We start from the raw sequence: 22582 nt of genomic DNA, 5'->3' as shown, positions 1-22582 counted from the left end.
GGGGAAATCTTGGCGAGTTGCTATGCTGTATCTGACCAACATGATTCAAACATTAGCCACAAAGTGATTAAGTTGCAGCATTATTCTCTGTGTTGTTCTCTATTGTGGAGACACTGAGTCTGATTTTGTAAACAACGCCAAGTGTGTGGTGTATTATGACATGATGACATAGTACAAGAAGTAAAGCCTGTTTTATGCTTATGCATCTGTAGAATTGAAAGTGCCTGTGAAGTTCAGTTTATGTCAGTTGGGCCGTCCATAGAGAAAGCAAAATCAAGCCTTAACTGTGCTTAAGCCTGGTTGTGGCTTGGAGCAGTGAGACTGCAGGCCAAAGGGGGTTGGGGGTGAGGGGCAGTGCATGGTACAGGGTATTGGACTTTGTGTGAGTTCACCCTAACCTCCAGTTTCCACATACAATAATTGCACCGTGATCAGCTAGTGTAGTGCACTGCAGAGCAAATTGCTCCCTTTCTTGTCTGTCTTTGCAGTTCCACTACCCATGGCCTGGTCTGTCTCTAGTGTGTCCAAAAGTGCCGCTCTGCTCCACTTTGCTTGAGATATCTGCCAGGTCTATAAGTCTAATGGCATCAATCTAGGAAGAGCCGATCAATCCAAACAGCATGAAAAACATGCCAAGTATCCTGTTTGCTTCAAAACAACACAATGCATAGACTTCCCATCATAAATTATCACTATATCAACATTACCTTGCATCCTATGGTTAGTGAATCACACAGCTGAAGGGACAACGTCAACTTTTGTGGTGGAAAACCACATATTGCATGAAACCGCCTATCCTTTGTAGCAAACATAAACCTTTTAACTTCATAATGTATACATCCATTGCAGAAGCAATAAAGTCATGGAATCATTAGAAATAAATGACAAATCAACCCCAGAAAGACAAAACAATCTGCTGGTGACATGTTATGTCTGTGTGAACTCATCGTTCTCCCATGATCTTGCGTCCTCTAGTCTCAAGCTGGGGCTGTGCAGCATTCTAGACATGCTTCCAGTGTGCCAAGTCGCTTGCCACCAGTTAGAGCAAAGCTACTGCATGTTGGAGCATGACGCAGCCAGTGTATGTGGAAACTGGAGGTTAGAGTTGGTTATTTCTTTGGCAAGTGCCGCACAATTTATGGTACTTTCAGCAGCAGGCAGCAATCTTTCCATTCTTGGTAGGTTCACTCCTGTCACTTACTAAAATAATCATTTGTACTTGCATAAAGACCTTAATTAGGAGAACTGTCAAAAACCATGAAGAATTACAGATTTTCCTCAGAATTGCCTGTTTTATCGTTGCCCCTACATCAGCATGCTGGACAGTATAAAACAAAAGGCACATCAAATCAAATGAAACACAAGTGTCAGTGTGTGAAGGCTGTTGTGCGAAAGTGTAATCAGCTCTCACTGACCTGCAAGTGACGAAAGAAATATTTAGCCAACATGTCTGTCATTGACTTTCAAACTTGTCATTGAGTTTGTGATCCATAGTGTAATCCAGCGCTCTGTTTATAATTAGCTCACAGCTGGTTGTTGACAGAGCCAAAGCATTTTCATCACTTCTCCCTCACATCTGTAAGCGTGTGTCTATAGGCCAAACATCCCGATGCGTGCAAGTGTGCGTGAGACGGGAAATAGGAAAAGATCTGACTCAACATGGGAGCGGGGCCTTGGATTAATTACCAGTCACTTATAAATAGCCCTGCACAGCCACAGCCGGGACGTTTGTTGTGTAAGATCCCCCCTCCTGCAGTGGAGCATTCCTTTCACAGACCCCAAGAGAGATCGGAGGGGGGATGTGAGATAGGAAGGGATGAAAGAGGACAAAAAGAGACAGAAAGCAAGATCAGAGAGTGTTACAAGGAGAGATGTTAACCTGAGGCCTGGAAAAAGAGAGAATCTGGAGGCGGACAAGACAGTCTCAAGAGAGGGTCATGGTCCATCTGGAGGAAATCATCTCGCTTGGTGCAACAACTTAAGATAACTGAGAAGACATGTTTAGTTTAAAATCTTTACTTAACATATACAATATGTTATTCTTGACAGTCCACGTTGCCTAAAACTTAACCCATAGATTATAAATCATCTGCAGTGTTATATTTAAGACAGGCCCTGTGATGGAGGGTTCAGAAAGAGTGCATCCAATGTAGCAAAGAATAAAGCAGTTTGTGATTTTCTGTCAACTCTGTTGGGTTCAAGCAATACTTTAGTCTTGCTTTGCATTGTGTTTCTCTTATAGTCTGTATAAAAGATGGACATATTCTCAGTGACATCATCCACTAGTTTCTGTATGAAGCCCAACAATGGCGTTGTCCATGTTTGAAATGCTAAAGCCATTTATAACAGCCAAAGAGGTGGCCTCAAGCCATCTGGCAAATAGCTTTCAAAGCTGTCAGTCTGCTCAGCCAGATCCCTAATCATGCAAATGCATTCATATCTCTTAGCTTTGTTACAATAGAAGCAGATGAATTCCAACCAAAAAGAGATCCTCTGCTTTTGCACCCAGCCTCAAGTGGTTACTTAAGGAACTGCATTTACTACATGATTGCATTGGCACACCAGTTTTGCAGCTTGGCTTTGATATGGAAATGCCATCTTGTAGCAAGTTCCAAAACTTAACTTGAACATTAAGGATAGAGTGGAGTGTGGTAAAAAGAGAAGAGTAGACAACTTAGAATTTGAATGTGTTGACAATCTGCCAATGCAAGGAGACTGCAGGATAAGCAGTAGGCTTAGCTACGTCCGTTGCTGTTTCAGTCCAGCTCCCTCCCTTTCCAGTCCATCTGGGGGATGTTTTACAGTACATGTTGTTAAACTTGTTTTGTTACCACAAATCAACAAGCTTCCCCTCCGTTTCTGATGTCCATCCAACTTGATGCTTCACGTTTACTTTTGGCATAGCTAAGTTTGTTTTCCTTCCTCCTTCAGTCAGCTTGTTTTCTGATTGGCTGTTGCTCCATTAGATGCTCATGCCTGAGCGGCTGTTCTCAGTGTTCACCACACACAGCACATTTTTGGTTGTAAATATTAAACATGTTTAATATCTACGATTGAGTCGAAGCGCCTCCGATCAGGTTGGAGAGGGAGAAAGCCACTCTTAGCACGCCACAAAGCACAGGATAATCTGGCAAGAAGCATCCAATAATCAGGCCTTTGCTGATTTTGGTCAGAAGGGAGGATTTGCTCTGACAGTCATCTTGATTATTGTGTAGGGTGATCTGCTTAAGTCTGTATGAAGAACTCTATCCCTGTCATATGGTGAGAATTATCCCAAACTGACAAGGTGCAAACAAAGATTATTAGCAAAGTATTTCCTGATAAGGATTAGTGATGTTTTTAATGGAATAATATCACATATGATAAAGTGCAGAATATGATTACGACTACCTTTAAGTCAAGAAAACTCCAAGAAAACAGTCAGAACTCGCTATCGATCCTCTTTACAGGTAGTCATTCAGTGCTTTAGTTAGCTATCAATCTTGATCAACCAGTGTTAATCACTATAAGTGCAGCACTAGTGATATTTAGCCTTGTTACAGTGGCAACAAAAACCTTCCCTTACGGGAATCGCAAACAGAACCAGACTCAGGTTATGTGTAAATATAACCTGACACAGCCTAAAAACAACTTAATTTCTAACATTTTTTAGATCAAAATAGTGCTATACCCCGCTGTTCCCTCAATATACCAGGGGTTGAATTGGTTCACCGTTGTTTGCTGTCAGATTAAAGAACACTGCTGCTGGATACTAGCAGCAGGTGACCATATTACAGTTTAGAGAAAGCATTTGACCAGGACTGTGGGACTGAACTGATAAAAATTGTAATAATTTAAAACAAATAGTAATTTTGATTGGGAAGGATTCAGCTTAAACTATTTAGCTGGCTCATTGCATGAATACCTTTTAAGGATTGCAACACAGTGAACCTTTTTAACCATCTCAAGAGATGGCATCCTTAAAGATGCTGAAGGTCAAACAGTGAGAGTCAGCAGAGGCAGATCTAATGTCAAATCCAATCCTTGGTCTCTTGGTGTTGTTTGACGTCATGAATAACAAGCTGCATCACCAGAGAGTCATGTTTCCTGGTAATGGACTCTTTGAATGGTGTTGGGGATAGGGGAGGCAATATTAGATTGTGGTTTGGACATTTTTTATTATGTAAAGGTTAGAGGTTTTTACCTGTAAAAATGTACCGCACGCTGCTTGAAGGTGGGTTTCCAGCTCCCCGCTTTTCTCTCCTTTCTCTAGAGTGGAGAGTAGTCTGCTGGAATAACAAATAAAATCATAAATAGAAATAACAAATCATTTTATCATTTAACTCTACAGCATGATGATTTGAGCCGCTATACATCAGTTTAATTCAATTCAGATCAATTTCAGAAATAATGCTTAAATGAGGTCTGGATTTTTTTATGTATGTGAAGTGATGATGATGCTGTGTGTCTGTTTTGTGTCTCCCATTCAGTTCAGACATTTTTGCTGCTACATTAAAAGGAGGAATGAAGTTAATGCTTTGTAACAGGCATTTGAACTTTTCTTCTAGCACTAGCTAAATATGTGATACTTAACAGAGAATTTAGTAATGATCTGTAATGGGTTTCTTATGGAAACTTTTATTTTCCATAAGAATAAAAGGACAAGCACACATCAGCAGTGTAATTCAAACTGTTGAAACCCACATGCTGTGAAGTTTCTATTCCCTAGTTGTATCATACGGTAGCATACCTTGCTGTAAATGCCTTTATGGTGCAAGATTCTTTCCATATTTCTCTCAAATGTCACTTATTTGTTCTTTACCTTTTTTTCCTGCTGTTTAATAGTTTGCCCGGGTGTTGAAGAACAGAGCGTGGCCCACATTTAAGCAGGCCAAGGCCAAGGTGTCCCCCCTCCACAGCAGTGACTTCTGTCCTACAAACTGCCATATAAATGTGATGGAGGTGTCCTACCCAAAGACCACCACCTCTCTGGGTAGTGCCTTTGGTGTGCAGCTGGACAACAGGAAAAACACGCTGGAGAAGGGAGGACGAAGCGGTGCGGAGCAGGGTAAGTAACTAGAAGAATGATTTAAAAACCACTTGAAACAGGATTCAGCATCAGAATCTGCAGATTTATATCAGATCTTGTACTGGTGCTATTTTTGAAATGTTTTTTATTTAATTTTAAAGGAAAGCTAAACCCCAAGGTCAATGTCCAGCACACTATCACAACAATGGCGGCCCCGTCAGGTCACAGCCTGGGTAGGACTGAGGGTCACGGCCTTCGCTTCCTGCTCAGAGAGGAAGACCTGCTTACCCTGGACACCTACCAGAAACTTCTCTACAAACTTACCACAGTGGTCAAGGAAATGGAGACACATGGGGCACACATTCATGAGTGAGTGGCTGCATTTACATACTTAATATAGTACTCAAAGAAAAACACACTCAGCAGCACTAAGGTTGACAAAATGTTGATAGTTTGACAGTTTTCAACACTTTCAGAAAGCTATTAGACACTGTAATACTACATCTGTTTTTATTTCATAACATTTATTTTTGTTTTTTTTGCCTTTATTTGGATAAGACAGTGGGAAGAGTAGGAGAGAAAGAGAGAGAGAGTAGAGATGGTCAGATTCCCAGATTAGAGACCAGTGAGAATTCTAAAGTCCTTCTGGCATCTCATAAAGATAAGTCTCCTGATCAGCTGTTAGAACATGTGGGCTTCAAAAGAGACAACAACATCAAACTTGGCTAAAATCGAACTACAAAAATGAGTGATTTAGCCTGGAGAGATGACTACATGCTGTTTACTGTGGATACGAGGGGGATACTTCTATGAGCCACAGGACACAGAGTAACAACTTTTGCAGATGGAGGCTCATCAGGCTCAATGAGACAGGGCAGAAACTTTAATAGAAACTGGTGAGCATGACAGATGCCAACTTACCAGGTTGTGTAGGTGTGTAAATCGTTTTCCTACGAACACGGAGCTACTGTTGTAGCTATTTCAGGCAATTTCTGATGGAGGACAGTGGCTCACAGATGCCTTCAGCCTTCATCACTCCCCATCCAGAGTTCCCCGCTTCACTGAAGACTGGTGTTTTACAGACTTTCTTCAACTTTCTGGGAATAAAGGAGAGCTAATTGAAAATTTGTCATCCAATGGCTGATAACTATAAAAACTGCAGAAATCAGTTCTTCTTCGCTGCCGGAAAGCACAGCATGCAAGGGCTACCATAATTAGAGCAGCAAAGAAGAAGCAAAGGGCCCACTGCAGCAGCAAAGAATGGTGGCTGTGTGACAGTTTTTCTCTGAATGTGACCGTTAAAATGCCTTCCAGACCAGCGCTGTCGCACATGCCAAGAAGTGACACAGTTCATCAAAAGTTAAACAGCTAGCTAGCCGTTGTGCCTTCCCATTGAGGCTATTGATGCCTTTGAATCCCTTGCAGCAGCATTTTCAGTGAGCCTGGAACTCATGTGACTTTTGGGGACTTTAATGATTAAATCCATACCATTAAAACCAATACTGAACCGATACTAATCACATAATGCTGCCTGAATAGAGCATAATGCAGAGAGAGATAGAGGGGCCTGTGATGCAGCCTGCTGTTTTATTGTTTTTTTTTTATATTTAGTAGTAAAACTCAGTAATCAGCAGAAAAACAAATTTAGGGTCACAGAGATGCTGTACATTATGATTCTATTTGCTGAGCCACGTTCTGGGTCAAATATAGGGCTAAAATAATTTGCTAGTCTATACAGTCAGTCCAGAAAGTTCACACTGGTATCGGATCAGTACTCGGTATCTGCCAATACCCAACACCATCATATCAGAATCGTATCAGAGAGGAAGAAATGGTACTGGAACATCCCTACTTGACAGTATACCCTGTGTTTTTTGAAGAATTATGATCGAGTGAAGGAGGATGGATGATGCAAAGTGGTACAAGCCCCCTCTTGCGTATTCTGTTTTGCAAAGTGTCTAGTAAGCATTTTCAATGGTGTCTGCACCTGCATTAATGACAGTGCATGTCTCGTTATTTCATGCTGGTATAGTGGTCACACTGGTTGAAAACACAGGTATTGAAAGTGAATCCTATCCTGTCAAAACAGATATTGACATTGGTTGATTTTTAGAAATATCGTAATTTAAACTTATGGTGTTATTACAACCCTAACCTGTCCAGTTAGAGATACAAAGTTTGCTTTTATTGACTTTGATATCAACCTGTTCTAGTATTTTCCCACAAATATATAAAAAAAAAAACATTTGAAATGATAGTTTTCAAAATCTTTTTTGTCATTTTAATGACTGAGAAAGATTCAGTCCTGCTGGTTCTATTTGACTGGACTTGAAATGTCCTTTGAAACCAGATTGCCTCATTTAACAAGCAATAACATGTAACAGCCTGCTGTTGCATCTGGCACTGGCTTGGCATACATTTTGGTCATTAGTCTCACACCTGTGTGAGTTAGTGTGTGAAGTGGACAGTTAAAGAAAGTCAGCTTTTTCCTCCATATGTTTGCACAATTTGTGTACAAAGCTATGCAAACCAATCACTTGAGCTCTGGATTTTCCATCCAGTTGTGTTGTAGGTGTATTTTTGTGTTTTGTGTATGTTTCTGGCTGGTTATTCAGCACTCGGCATGCTTCATTGTTTGGAGGCACACCAGAACAGGGAAAGGAAGTGGGAGACACTCTGGTTCTACCTCCCCCACCCCTAAAACAGGAAATACAAACTCAATAAAGGAGAGGGCGTGTCATTAGGCCATGCAGGTGCCCTCTGGAAATGCCATTCACTAACTATGGACCTCTGATATATGCATAAACAGGACCCAGAATCAAGACTGTGTAAAACATCTAGTACTTCTTTTTTAATAAGTTGTACCCACACAGAAGTTAGAAGTATGTGTTATGAATATGATAATTTAATCATTAAAAGGCTTCTCAGCCAAGACAGCAGCATTCAGAGAAGGAAATAAAAAGTCTCCAGATGCAGAGCTAATAATGAGTCGAGTCCGCAGCGAGGTCTCTTAACGACCGCGTCAGGACAAATTTTGTCATGCTGCTGTCACTGCCAATTAGCGCAGCCTTATCCACGCGTGTTCAAATGGTCCAAGACTGAGCCAGTGAGGAGATAATGACCCATACTATCCTCTGTGTGTTTAAAATGCAGGCACACACACATAAACCACAGGAGCTTGTTGAGAGAGAATGTGTGGGTGGTGGGGGGGATAATGTGGGTTTTGTGGCATACCAGGGTGCATTTTTCAGACCTTTGTGGGCGCATTAAACCCTCCTGAGCTCATCATTAGATTAGTTTGCATATTAACCTGTTCACAAGACTTGCCAAGGGTCACCACTGCTTGTTTTATATGTACACTCTCTTTGTCCCAGTATGCCTTTTTATTTTGTCTCGTTCTCTAATGATTGTGAAACAAGCTCAGAAGATCATAAATGACCCTTCACATGTTCTGGACCTGATACAAAGAAAATATTAAGCATTTAAGTTTAAGAGTAGGCAATTTAAAGTCTCTTTTATTCCAACATCAGTCACACTGCTGAACAAGATTGCAGCTAAACCTGACCCCTGATGAAGTTCATAAACAGAATTTCACTCTGGTTTTGAATTGTTTTAGTCTTTTATTTTGTAGTGTTTTTAAAATCAGAGCGTGTACCTGTCCTGTGTTGTGTCTGGTGTTACTGTTTGGATCTAATTTATCTGTCAAGCTTTATTTAATCTAACCTTTATGGCTGTCTGCACATACACTATATGAATAAAAGTGTCCTGTTACTTGGTCATTACATCAGCGGTTTGTGTAATGACACTGTATTCAAATACATGCACTTTAATCTGGAGTTGGTCCCCCAGCTATAACAGAAGCTAGAGCAGCCTTGACTCTTCTTGGAAGGCTTTCCAAAAGATTTTGGAGTGTTTCTGTGGGAATTTATGTCCATTCATTCTGTAGAGCATTTCTGACATGAGGCACAAATGTTGGACGAGAAGGCCTGGCTCACAATCCTTCTTCCAGTTGATCCCAAAGGTGCTCCATGGGGTTGATGTCAGAGCACTGTGTAGACCAGTTAAGTTCTTCCACACCAAACTCATCAAACCACATCTTTGTAGTCCTTGCTTTGTGATTATTATTACCCGACCTAGGATCAGTGCAGAGTCCAGAAAGGGAGTCCTCACCCCCCTACTGAGTGAAAACTTGACTTATAAGCACTTGTCTGAGCCACAACAGTCGTTCTTATGCATGTCCATTCTCTCTGAGTCCCTTTGACATCCCTGCGTGCGTCATAAAGTGGCGCATCTCCGTGCGTAATTATATCTGTGAGCGCTGCACCAAGACCAAAAATGCCGATCTCTCATGTCATAGGACAGCCTGTGTCCAGGTTAGGAATACATTTTCATTTATAAACAATTTGTTTTATTGTTATGAGGGTAATTTTTACCATTTTTGATGAGACCTGGAGTCAAATACGCGTAGGATTTATAAACTGTCCCGTTCAAACGTAAAGTGGCCCGCAGCCCGCCATTTGGGGAATCGCTGCTTTACAGTCTCGTATTATTGAACTGAAGTTGCTGAGCTCGCTTCTGTGCATTATGTCAAACACGGCGCCCTCTGTTCCCAACACTAAGTCAAATCAGGAAGCATACAGTGCATGCGGTAGAGATAAGAAACATCCTTAAGCCATTTAGGGGAAGAAAACAAACAAAGATAGAGTGATGTTACATAATTTCTTGGCTGATTCTGGAGGAATCTATCAGAGGAAGGGGTCACAGACGAAGGGATCACAGCTGTGTGTGGACGTGCTCTATATCAGAGGGCCTCCTCCCTTCCTAGATCAAATAATCACCTACTGTCCGGCTCCCTTTTCACTCGATTTAGTCATTCTGTGCACTTTATTGGTAGTGTCCTGAAAGGCAGCGAATTCTGAGCTGTGGGGTCCCTTATCTTATTTACCTTTGTACAGACTAAAGCAAGCATAGCTTTGTGATTCAGGTGCTCTTGAGGTCTAATGGTTTAATGTGTCAAAGAGTTTCCTGTAAGAGACTGAGAGATCTTTCTGATGATAAGCAGCTGCGTACTTTTGGGCTTCTCCTCACTTCTGTTTTTCTCTCCCTTTCCACTCTTTGTTGTTCTCCTTTGCTCCCTCCAATAGTTTGTGCCCCAAAGGCCCCAAACTGCACTCGCTTCTTTATTAGGCAATAGCCAATCACAGAGCCCAGAGAGCTTCTCCATGGCGATGGAATGCCACTCAGCTGCAGTGGGGCATTGTGGCAGCTCCTGGAGTGGCCCATAATGAGGGCATCTCTGTAGACTGTGAATGGAAAGAAAGGGGGTCAATAGAGAAAGAGAGAGGGTAGGAGAGAGATAGGAGAGGTGTTTCAAATCATCAAGAGGCCTACAAATCTGAAATGCATTTTGGGTAGCATGAGGAAGACAGGTTGTTTGTTTCAAGTAGTTCAAGACATGTCCTTAAGGCTGATGTTATGACACAATGGAAAAATGCAAGAATTAGGCCGAAGTGTAAACAGACATTGCGTGTCAAAGTGAGATGAAAAATAAATAAATAAAAGTCTGTGCACAGCACTTTCTGGAACATGGCTTTAAATGCCACCATGTGTTACTGCAACTGTGAAAATATCCCTGCTGGCCTACTCCTGCTCCTCTGATATCCGTTTGATATGACCCAGGCAAGAGAGAGGGGAGCTGATCTCTGCAGCGTGTTGACACAGCTGTACTGAGCTGCATGTTTGAACCTATTAATACGATGTGGATCCCCGACCGGCTGGAGCTGTGGAGCGGAAGCAGAGCACACACAGGCTGGGCTCTTGTTTGGCCTGCTCGGTCAGCTGTTGAAGCCCACGCAGACATACTTTCTGTGTTTGCAATTTTATATGTGACGTGTAAAACTTCCAAGTCTGATCAAAGGAGCTGTTTTTATCCTGCTGTTTTAAGAAGTGTTAGTTTTGGATGAGTTTGTTGCTGTTTTAAGTAATCCCCCTCTCCTTCTTTCCTCCATCAGCCTTTTATCCTCCATTACCCACCCTCCAGCATCGGAGACGAGGACCCCGGAGAGCTACATATCGGCAGAGAGCGAGGGGGAGAAGGGGGAGCGCAATGGGAAGAAAGTGTGTTTTAATGTGGCAGGGGATGAGCAGGAAGACTCGGGACATGACACGATCAGCAACAGAGACTCGTACAGGTAAAAACACCATGTCAATTAGTTAAAGATAGACTCTGGGTGGTCAGAGCATTTCTAAAAGAGTATAAAAATCTGGGGGAAAGCACTTAAACATGGACAGTGCATCTTCTTCTCCTGTTGTGTGAAAGTGAAGACAAAAGAGAATTTTGCACATTTGTGAGTCTTGGCTGTAGGCATTGGTATTGCTATCATTGACCTTTAGTAAGCTTGAATACATATCAGTAGAAAAAAGCAAAGATCTATCAGATAAACAGATTATTGTGTTAGTATAAAGCAGCTGCTCATATTTATGAAAAGTTTAAATGATTTTTGTGTCAGTGTTTTACATTTCTGCTCAATTTTCTTCTCCTACTTTGCTGCAAGCTGCATTAGTCAATGCAATAGAGCGATAAGTGACAGAAAACAGTGTAATTTGAATTGCAGTCCTTTACTTGTCCAGATTTGATTTTAAGAGCATAGCTACAGTTCTCCTCATATAAGCTCAAAATACGTTAATTATCTTTGGTCTTGGTTCAGAGGTTCAGTTACAGTTATATTAACCTTTCAGGACATACACTACTGCTCAGAAGTTTGGGATCACTGGCACATTTCTTTGTTTTCTTAAGAAAAAACATTTTCATGCAGTTCACTGTTATCAGTAACTGTCAGCCCTCTGCATCAATCTTGTAGTATGGCTGCTAATCCAACTTAATCATGTTGCACATCTAAAAAACATTTTACTAATAAGGGAGCAAAAAGACTGGACACTGGAAGACCGGAAGTCCAAGTTTGAGGTTTTTGGATCAAACAGAACAATATATGCGAGATGCAGAACAAATGAAAAGACGCAAGAACAGTGCTTAAAACCATCAGTCAAGCGAGGCAGAGGCAGCGTGATGGTCTGGGGGGCTTTGGAGGTGCAGAATATGAGATTTGTAAAGAGTGGAAGGGACATTGAGAAGGAAAGCTATCACAAGATTTTGAAATGCAATACCATACCCTGTGGACGGCACCTGCTTGGGGTAAATTTCATCCTACAACAGGATAATGACACAAAACAAATCTACAAAATGTCTACGAAACATTTAAAGAATAAGCAGTCAGCCAGAATTCTGACTGTAATGGAGTGGCCAGTACAGTCTTAGGATCTGAACCCTATTGAGCTGTTGTGGGAGCAACTTAACTGTATGGTATGAAGGAAGACTCCATCAAGCCAGACCATCTTGTGGGAGATGCTCCAGGAAGCATGGGGGGGAAATCTCATCAGATTACCTTGAAAAACTGACAGCTAGAATGCATAAGGTCTGCATGGCTGTAATTGCTGCAAAAGGTTTTTCTCTTTGAAGGCAAAGTTTAAAGAACTTTTTTCTTTAAAATCATTATTTCTAACTCTGACAATGTCAGCATGTCCAGTTCATTTGCTGTGTTTCCTATTCAGACCAATTTCATTAGTTTTTCCATGGAAAACATGAAAAATTCCAAGTGATCCCAGACTTTTGAGCAGTAGTGTCGCTGCAGCGGAGACTCTAAACAGCCTTAAACCAATAAAGTAAAACAAGAAAAAATGTGCTTTTTCTTTTAATGAGCAAGTCTAAGAGCATTTGTTTTGTTTTGCAGTGTCAACATTTATATGATTGCCTATTACTTGAATACCATAAACCTTAATAATAATGTTATTATACTACATTATACTTTCAATAATGTGGCTGCTAAAAACATGATGGGCTGATATATTTTTTTAAAACCACCTGTCACAGTGGCCACTGGGTCAAAAGCTTAGTATCCATCCCTTATGTCTAACATGTTTTATTTCAGTGACTGTAACAGCAACAGAAACTCCATCGCCTCCTTCACCAGCATCTGCAGCAGCCACTGCAGCTCCTACGTTCACAGCGACGAGATGGACTCAGGTACACAACTGCAACACAGCTGAAGTTTTTCCATTACACTTTTGCTCACAGGCCAGAGTCATAATGCTGCTACGAAAACTATATTTTTATAAGTGAGCATTTAGGATTCTTATCTAACTGCAGAAATATAAAATATCTTCTACAAAGCCAGAACAAAAACGCATGCAGTTGGAACTGATTGTGTCTGACAGATGTTTAGCCACAAATCTTTGCAGGATTTGTCATTAACTTCTTTCACAGCCGCACATCCTGTCAGATATCCTGTCCTTTGTCGCTTCAGATATCTCACTTAAACAGTCACTGCCATACACACTACTGCAGCTACATGCAGGCTTAGTGTTGCCTCTTTATGTATTCTATAAACAAAGAGCTTATGCATTTTAGAAGAGTCTCGATTCTCTGTCATATTTATTGTTAGGCAACAGTAAATGCAGCACAGTAAATGATGAATAAGTTCTTACCACACTTCTGCAGGTGATGAGATGCCCTCCAGCGTGTGGCTGTCCCATGATAAGCAAAAGAAACTGCATGGCTTTCTGGAACATCTGTTTAGCCAGGTAGGTGATCTGAAATAAGGAAGCCAAAATGTATTTTATGAGACTGCTTTCCCCCATGGGCAGAAAATATCCTTTTGGATCTCACATGTTTTGCTTTTTTGCAATTTGAATCGTCAAATTAGCATAAAACACGCGAGTTAGCCTTTGAATTCAACCTTCTTTTGCATCAAAACTGCTAGAGATGCCTTTCTAGCCTGCTTCACAGTCATTAATTCAGTATAGAGCAGTTTTTTTTTTTTTACTTAACGTGCCCCAAAACCCCTCTGTTTAGAAAGAGCTAAGTATTGTGATAATGTAGTTAAATGGATGTATTGTAAGAGCAGGAAAATAATAGAAAATCTTCAGTATAAAAGCTAAAATTACACCCATTAATAAGCTTCCATTCAGCCAAACAAACTGTTTTTCAGGTCTATTATTTATTTACATTTCTAGATTTTGAGAGCAGGAATGGTTTATTTTTTTAACTTCTGCTCATGATAGGCGAATCCTGAATTCCTTTAGCTGACCCATCACCTTTCTGTCCACTTTAAAGCAAAGGTTTATCGTATCTGATTACACACAGACACTAGTGCCAACATTCATACAACTAGCCATGTATGAATCGTCCACTAGCAGTGTTATGAGGATCTGCAGTGGAAGCACTTTGCTGTCTTTGCACTTTTGAGTAGCTTCCTGCCATTTGTTTTATTGTAGAGCAGTTCCCCCAGCTTTGTTTACACTCTGCATAGCATTTGTGTTCGTTGAAACTATTGTGTGTTGAAGGGAGGACGAGAGTTATGTTTTTGCAGCAGTTTTTTTGCCTCGATCTTGGCTCAGAGGGAAACTGTATCATCTTAGTGCATCCGGCTTGACCCTTGTTCTTTCTCCAGGTGGATTCGATCAGCAGCATGCTGAGGGGAGCCGTCGTGGCTCGGGCATTTGAGCAGACCAAATGTTTCACACCTGGGAGAGGATTACAAGGTAAAACACACCAAGGCTTAAGTGCCTCCGCTTCTCTCAGCATCTCTTATCACTGCCTTTTAAACAGTGCAGAGAGAGACAGGGAGAGAGTAAGTAAGAAAGATGGACGGGTGGACATGGACAGAAATAAAGACAAATAACAGACAGGGAGAGTAAGGGTGCTTTCACAAGCCAAGATTGCTTGGGAGAGGCGACCACTGCTCACTTTCAATGAACCCTGGGGCAGTTTGTAGTGAGAACGCAATCGAGCCAGCAACCAGAGGAAATCACTGGTTGACTTATGACAGGCACTGTTTAGCATAAAGGTAGCAACATGTTAGTGTTACTCACCGTCTCATTAGCAGAGTGCCTCGTCTTTCACAATATTGACTCATTCGACAGCTCCTTTAGTTCCCAGGATTATCCCCCTTATTGAACCAGCAGAATTTGTCATTTTCATCTCTAGAACTTCCACATTTAGTAAGCTGGTCTCTACTTTTGCATGCTACTAAACTCTCAGGGCTTTTCTGCTGACACTGACAGGTGTTACAGTCCAAAGAGTGATCATACCTAATTGGTGGCCTTTAGCTGCTTGTCTGTGATGATGAAGTTCCTACATTTTTTAAATGAAACTGAACAAAGAAACATTCATGATGACCAGTTAAAACGATCTCAAATTAAACTGCAATACTGGCAGAGCTTTAAAAGCCCCTCTTGTCCATGCGCTGAGTTCATTAAGTTCTGCTTTTTTGTCAGTGGTGCCAAACTTTTGATAAATACGCTCAGCAGCCAAAATTTCAATAAGGCATTTGACCTCCTCGCTGCTTCAAGTCACCAACGTAGTTCCTGTTGTTTGGCTCACCTCAGAGCTCAATAGTGCCCGCCCACTTTCAGCAACTCTGGTTCTGAACGTAAATTCACCATTCAGATCCTGCATTAACGTTTCTCGTCATCCTTATGTCAGCTTTTTTATCCATTAACCAAACTAACCAGCAACTCAAATACCTGTGACTTTAAACCATTTGATTCGTGCAAAAATGGCATTTGAAAATGAAGATAAGTCAGAGACAAGACTGTGTACTTATTTTTTTGTGAGGATGAAGGAACTACATATCTCACAGTCCATTAAAATTCACTATTATTAATTGTTTGTTAATTGTTAATGACATCAATCATCATTCCTGACATTTAAAAGTCTTTTTGAAGGACTGAAAAAGATTATCTTGTTTATCCTCAAACTTTCAACGGTGTGATTTAAGGACTGAAGTTTCATCCCTGCTGTTGAGTTCTATTTCAGTCACACTTAAGACCTGTGAGAAAAATAGCAATAAATCATTTTATTTTCTGAATTAGAACAAAATGAACAAGCGTGCCTGAAGGAAAAGGACAGTAAGAAGTTTGAGACGTGGTTCAAAACATTGAAATGTTCTCCCACTTACTGTACAGTAAGTTTTTTTCTGCTTTCTGTGCCTTGCTGTGCCGCACAGTTGGCCTGGAAGAAGAAAGATAATATTTTAGAAACTCCCAAGCTCGACCGACAGTGAAAGAAAACAGTGCGCATGCTGAGCTGCCTGTGCACATGGGCTGCAACTTCCTGTTGTGTGAAGTGCGCGTATGCACAGATGTGATTTGTAGGGGGATTCCAGCTTTGAAAAACTGGTTCTCAACATTCACTTCATCTCTTCTTTCCCCTCCTTGTCCCACTGCCCTCAACTCAAAAACACTTCATAGTGTTGTGTTGAAACAGAAGCATCCTCCAGTTTATGGTTTGTGTAGTGCTACTTAGCACTCAATGGAAATGTGACCATGAAACAGCTTTTGTGCTTTAGCGCTCTTAAGGCCATTTATGCTTTACTGTGTTTATTTGCTGCCTAACCTCATCTTGACCTCTGTTATTACCCAAAGAGTTTTGTTGATTTTAATCTCAAACAAGAAAATGAAAGAATGCTGCTGGAAGGAGCTAAATTTAACTCCATCATTTCCCTCTGTAAATACAAACTAGCTTACAGCTCATTCGTATGACTCAGTTTGAAGATAAGATAAAAGAACAGGCAATTGTTGTTTTCTTTTTCTTTTAATATTCACCTCAATTGGGATTCAGTGATTTGCAAACTCTAGTTTTTATATCATTTAGTCTTTTTTTTGCACTTTGAAGGCTTTATTTAATGCCTTTTAATGTGACTCTAATGCTTTCTAACAGCAGATTTCCCAGTTTTTCAGCATGTTTTAATGAAACACACTCCCAAACATCTTGACCCATTTGGCTCCCAGTCTCTCCCCTCTCATCTCAAGCTGTCTTCAAGTGAGCGTGGATATGCTTGAACTGAAAATAGGTCTGCTTGTGTATGTGCTCGTGAGTGTTTGTATGCGTAAATGCCCTCAGGAGAGACGTGAAGGCCTTGATCAGCGCTGATCCATCTCCACTCCAGTAATGCGTGTGGTTGATAACGGAGCAAATAGGATTATCTAACAAGTGGAGCATTCCTGCATCTGATCTCTCTCTCCCTCTCTTTCTCTTGGTCGCCCTCACACACACAAGCACACCCTCCAAAAACCTCCTTGAAGCCTCTATTAAACAACCAGCCCGCTATCACAGATCTCCTCTTTTTGTCTCCAAAGTAAACTTTATAACAAGCTTTTCTGTCTACTTTAAATGGGGCTTACATCAATTCGACAGAGTTTTACACTCAGATTTTACCTCTGAAAAGACAAAGAAGATTACACTGTTGGTGGTTTAAAAATGTTGGTTCACAAAACAGGAGAGTTCTGGTCTGTGGGACCTGTCTGAGGATTTTTATTTCATAGGGAGAGAGGGGAGAAAATGAGGCATGGATGAAAAGTTTGTAAAGGGAAATATATAAGATGGAGTCGAACAAAAGAGATAAAGATGCAGATCATGTAGTGATTTATTGGCATCTGTTGTTTTGTTTGGTACCTTTTATTTTACTGGAAGAGTTTGACAGGATAATCAATTTCTAAAATGACTGTGTTGCACTTTTTAATGTTTCTGATGTGCCATAAAGGAATTTTTATGATGCCAATAAACATCTGTGAATAGAAAATGACTAGAGCGAGGCGAAGGGAAGAGAGATAAAGAGAATTATAAAGAAGAATAAAGTAGATACATCAGAGGAAGAATGGAATAATAAGATCAGTTTATTGGGCAAACTTGTCTTTTTCCTCTGCATTAAATAATACAAGAAGTGGGACAACATTTGCTTTTTTCTCTATGCAGACTTTGTCTAGCGCTTTATAAAGCTATATAAATGTAAATATATGCACACAAATACACTACCCTTAATCTCCCTGTTTGTCCGTGCGTGCTTCTGTCAGAGTTTCAGCAGGAGATGGAGCCGAAGATAAACTGCACCAAGAAGTTGCGTCTCCATGTAAAGCAGGATCCCTGGAACCTCCCGAGCAGCGTCCAGAGCCTCACACAGACCATCGCCAAATATGTCGAAGGTCAGTTTGTAACACATGGCGGGTGTTCACTGACAAACACACACAAAGAGGTAGCTGTTATGTCACTGACTATTATTTAGGGCTCAAGGCCAGAGATATTGTTGCGGTTTAACTACAGCTGTCATGAGGGTCTTTGTACATATACTTTTAACTAATCTGGGTCTGATCCACAAACATGAAGATGCTTCAGTGTTGATTCTGGGACCAGAAGTAAAAACATAAACATCTTTAATCAATAGTAACATCAGATCAGCTCAAACTGACGATCTGTGGTCAGAGCACACCTTCTGACCTTCATTTGACCAACATTTTCTTCATGTATGGAGTAATGCTTCCAATGTTTTGGTGAAATGAGTGACTGACTTTCAGCTAACTGCATCTAACCATGGCCGGCATAAAAGACACAAAAGCAAGACTCACAGGACATAGGCAAAAAGTCAAAATCTGTTTAATCCATTGATACTCAATGTGTGGCTCTTATGTGATGATCTGTGGCTCTTTATTATCCTAATTTTAAATAACATTCCACCAAAAAAAACCTTAAAAAGGGGAAGTTTGCCCCTCATAAATTATCCATAAATCAGTTTGTTTCCCACACTTAAACAGCTAGCTTTAATTGTTAACCTTTATTTTTAGTCTATTTATCTCCGTTGCCCTTTTTGCAATTTTTTGTCCCTTTTTTCTATTTTTTTGTCACTTTCAATCAACTTTTACTGCTTTCAGCCCACTTTTGCCACTTCTTTTTGCCCAATTTTGCCATTTTTATCCAATTTTTACACTTTTTTAACCAGTTTTTTATTCTGCTTTTTGCAATTTTTTCCCCTTATTTGCCACTTCCCCCCTATTTTTGCCCCCTTTACTGCTTTTTGCCCATTTTTCCCACCAGTTTTGCCTGTTTTGGTTGCGTTTCTCTCTGTTTTTGCCATGTTTTTGCCACTTTTTGACCGTTTTTGCCACCTGTAACCATTTTTTTGTCATATCCCACCTATCCATGCAGTTTTTTCTGCTTTTCGCTCTTTTTTGGCACCTTTAACTTATTTTTATTGCCATGTTGACCTATTTTTGCCATTTTTCACCACTTAAATATAGCTCTTGAGAAGGTATTTTTCAATGATGTGGCTCTTTGGTTGAGCAGGGTTGAGTAACACTGGGTTAATCCGTCCAAAAATCAATTAACAGGAGGTCAATCAATTAACCAGGTAGAGGTACAAATTTGGCAGGCAAAGAACAGTAATCTAAAGGCAAAACTGGGAAAAATGAGGGAAAAAATACTAGAAACAGGCTTGAAATCAGTGCGCACTGGGGTTCACAAGATGATCTCGCACAGGAGGAGAGCGTGAGGGGTGGCCAGGCAACCAGAGCAGTTTGCAGCAAGAAAGTTGCACTCTTGAATTGTACTGCTATTTCACAATTAAGTTGACATCATATATTGGAACCTATGACAACAAAGAAGATGGTCCAGGACACCTATGATAGAAAGAATGGAAATTCCAATCAAGAAAAAAACAAAAGGGAGCGCAGATGGTCGAGTGGTTCAAGGCGCTACCCATGTACGCGGGCGGCCCAGGTTCGAATCTGGCCTGTGGCCCTTTACCACATGTCTCTCCCCACTCTCTTCCCTGTTTCCGAGTCTATTTACTGTCCTTCCTCTATCAAATAAAGGCATGAAAAGGCCCAAAAATAAATCTTAAAAAAAAAGCAAAGAAAAACACAAAAAAAGATGAAAATGAATGCTACCTATTGAGGTAGCATGGCGGCGGTGCTTACTGATGCAGCGGTCTGGTGCTCCATAGCAACAAAGCCCTACACTCATACCAGAACTGACAGTCTGTGTATAAGAGACTGCTCCTTTGACTACTGCCAAGGAAGTGTGCCCACAGAGTTTGCATCTGTCCTGATGGAGATTATCTGGAGAAAGGGGTGCTCGGACACTAACGGGAGGAGGACATTGAGGCAGCACGACACCTACAGCTGGGTGGGGAGGAGGCAGAGACGGCAATGTGTGAGAAGGCGGAAGTGGGGCAAATGAGCCGGGTTGAAGGCTAGGCTAAGAGTGGCCCCAAACCTGCCATCTTTCTCAAGGGTGCCTGCTCCCTCGCCAGCAGGATGGACAACGTGAGACTGCAGATTTCTAACCCCCACCAAACTGTTGGGTTTTTACCATGCAATGGCAATGAACTATCTATCCTTCGGTCGGTCTGTTGGTCTACACAAGGAGCAGGGAAGACAAAGCCCTGACAATGATCACCAGGTGAAGGCAATCAGACAACCAGTGCAGGTGGGAAAACCACACACACGCAGGGAGGGGCAGTAAATAAGAGATACAGGCACATATGACAAAGTAAAACAGGGAATGACAAAACTGAGAAACATGAGGGAAAAACAAAAAGGACTTACCTAATTTAACCGGGGGATGTGACACTGTGTTTGTAGCTATCTTTGCAGCAGCTTTTGAAAACAGAGAATGGCCTCTCAAATTGTGTGTAAATTGTCATTAGAATGTTAAAATTTACTCATTAGGTATGCATCTAAGGAGTAGTCAGAGCTTAGGGCATTTACCACAGCTCTTAAGGTTTTGGCTCCACTCTTTGGGAGCTGACATGTTGTCCTTTTTTCTATAAGTCCATGACACACACAGTCAAATATATATATAAGACTCATGCAAGGCCTGGGAGTTAATGCACAGTGCATGACTTGATTGTACAGTGTGTCCCTTCATATTTGTTGGCTGTAATAATAACTTATATTGCAGTTGTGTAGCTACAGGCAGTCCCACATCACTAACTGTGACTCTCTCTTTAAACTATAAACCTTCTATAAAAGCATCCTGGGATACATAAATCCGATCTGACCAGGTTATAGAAGCAACAAGCTGTGAGTTTTTTTTTTTTCTTTTTATTATCTAGATAATAAGTTCAGCCTCATTTATTCCCAATGGGAGTGTGCCGTTCTGTGTTTATTGGCACAAAGATTAAACACACAGAAACATAGAGACATTTATGTACATACAGATGAACCCAAGCAAACAGCCTGGACCCAAGGCCAGCCACATGAAACTCCTGGGAAAGGTGAGCTGGAGGCCATAATGGAGAAAGAACAAATAAACAGAGTTAATATTAAAGTGCAGTCTGGCCTGTGTACACCACTTTTTTACCCACGATGGGTTTTTCATGCAGTGCAGCGTCCTGCCAAGCTCTCCACTCTGATATGACTATAAACAAATATGGATTTATGTTATTATCTTTGCCTGTGGCTGGATTTTATGATGCTGTGTTTATTTCTTTTCTTATGTGTAAAGATAAACAGCAAAGGAGTCGGGATGGAGCAGAATCACATTCCTATTTATGATGTTAACGGGGTTGAGTTGATAGTGTAGGTCATACTATTGCTCTAGAGGAAGACTGGGAATTGATGTCGATTGCCTCACTGGATTGCTTTTGTTTTTCTTTTTTCAGAGGTGAAGACACGACTCCTTCTGGTCTTGTTGCAGTATACAGGTTTGTCTCCATCTCCTGCAGTAATACAGAATACTGGACTACCTGGGTTATGACTCATTTATGTATTACTCACAAATAATGCATAAATAAAATAGAAAAGCATCAAACAAAGACAGTTTTATGAACAAAGTTTATCAGCAAGTAAGTATTTGCACCATATTTGTTTTGCAGCCTGTAATGAATATTGGAGCTTCTTAATGATTGAAAAAAGCAAACAAGATCATCAGTGTGAAGACTGACCATTTCCTTTTTTATTGGCACTAGGTTAGCACCCCCAAACATTCATCTTAAAGATATACCACCCCAGCACTTGCATTAATACATTCTCATGAAGACCAGTATTCATCATGATTTCATTGAACTTCAATTTGTACTCCTTGATGTATGTTCTTCTTTTATACACCTCTAGAAACTATAAATCCATAAAATAGGGTAGATTATTTGTCTGAGTTAGACCGGGGTAGTATTGATTCGAAGTTTCAGTTGTTCTTTATGAAACTTTATTACACTCTGAGAGGTTCATGAACTCATTCTTAGCCTGGCTTCTTCATTGGGACTATTTTTCTGAAAACTCTGGCAGACAATTATTTTCCAGTAGAGCACACCTGTCATTTGCTCTCATTTTTTCCTGGCGTTATATTAAATACCGAGTTTTTTCATGAACCAAGACTTTTTGTCATCTTATTAAAGATCTGGGTTGAACCTTTTACAACTTTCTGCCTCAGGTTAGATGTTTGAAAGCTCTACTGTAATTCCTTGCGCTGTATTTTTGGTTGGTTCTCTTTTTTTGTTAACGTGGCTCTCCTCCCTGCCTCATTCCTCTCTGTTTTCCTTCTAGACTCAGAGATCCAGTTGCGCAGAGACATGGTGTTCTGTCAGTCACTAGTTGCAGCCGTGTGTGCCTTTTCAGAGCACCTTCTGGCTGTCCTAAACCAGGTAAATAATGCATGTGTCTTCTTATTTAATTTGATTATAAATAATGGAAGTATCCAGCACAAAAGGAAAATGAATTAGAATACATTTTCTGTTACAGATACTT

At 40.8% G+C, this 22582-nt stretch overlaps 1 protein-coding gene across 1 annotated transcript in view; it reads left to right on the top strand.

The window, feature by feature from the left end:
* prex2 (phosphatidylinositol-3,4,5-trisphosphate-dependent Rac exchange factor 2) overlaps positions 1-22582 on the top strand; it is a 180038-nt gene that overhangs the window by 109387 nt on the left and 48069 nt on the right. Inside the window, exons 24-32 of the mRNA XM_041814271.1 lie at positions 4825-5047; positions 5170-5377; positions 11020-11199; positions 12994-13088; positions 13563-13645; positions 14515-14605; positions 17918-18046; positions 21502-21543; positions 22382-22479. Coding sequence (XP_041670205.1) covers positions 4825-5047; positions 5170-5377; positions 11020-11199; positions 12994-13088; positions 13563-13645; positions 14515-14605; positions 17918-18046; positions 21502-21543; positions 22382-22479 — 1149 coding nt within the window. The remainder of the gene's footprint in view (positions 1-4824; positions 5048-5169; positions 5378-11019; positions 11200-12993; positions 13089-13562; positions 13646-14514; positions 14606-17917; positions 18047-21501; positions 21544-22381; positions 22480-22582) is intronic.

The sequence above is a fragment of the Cheilinus undulatus genome, linkage group 19 (assembly GCF_018320785.1).
Source record: "Cheilinus undulatus linkage group 19, ASM1832078v1, whole genome shotgun sequence".
Taxonomy (NCBI): Eukaryota; Metazoa; Chordata; class Actinopteri; order Labriformes; family Labridae; genus Cheilinus; species Cheilinus undulatus.
Note: the sequence above shows the minus strand (reverse complement) of the source record. Positions and strands in the feature narration are given on the sequence as shown.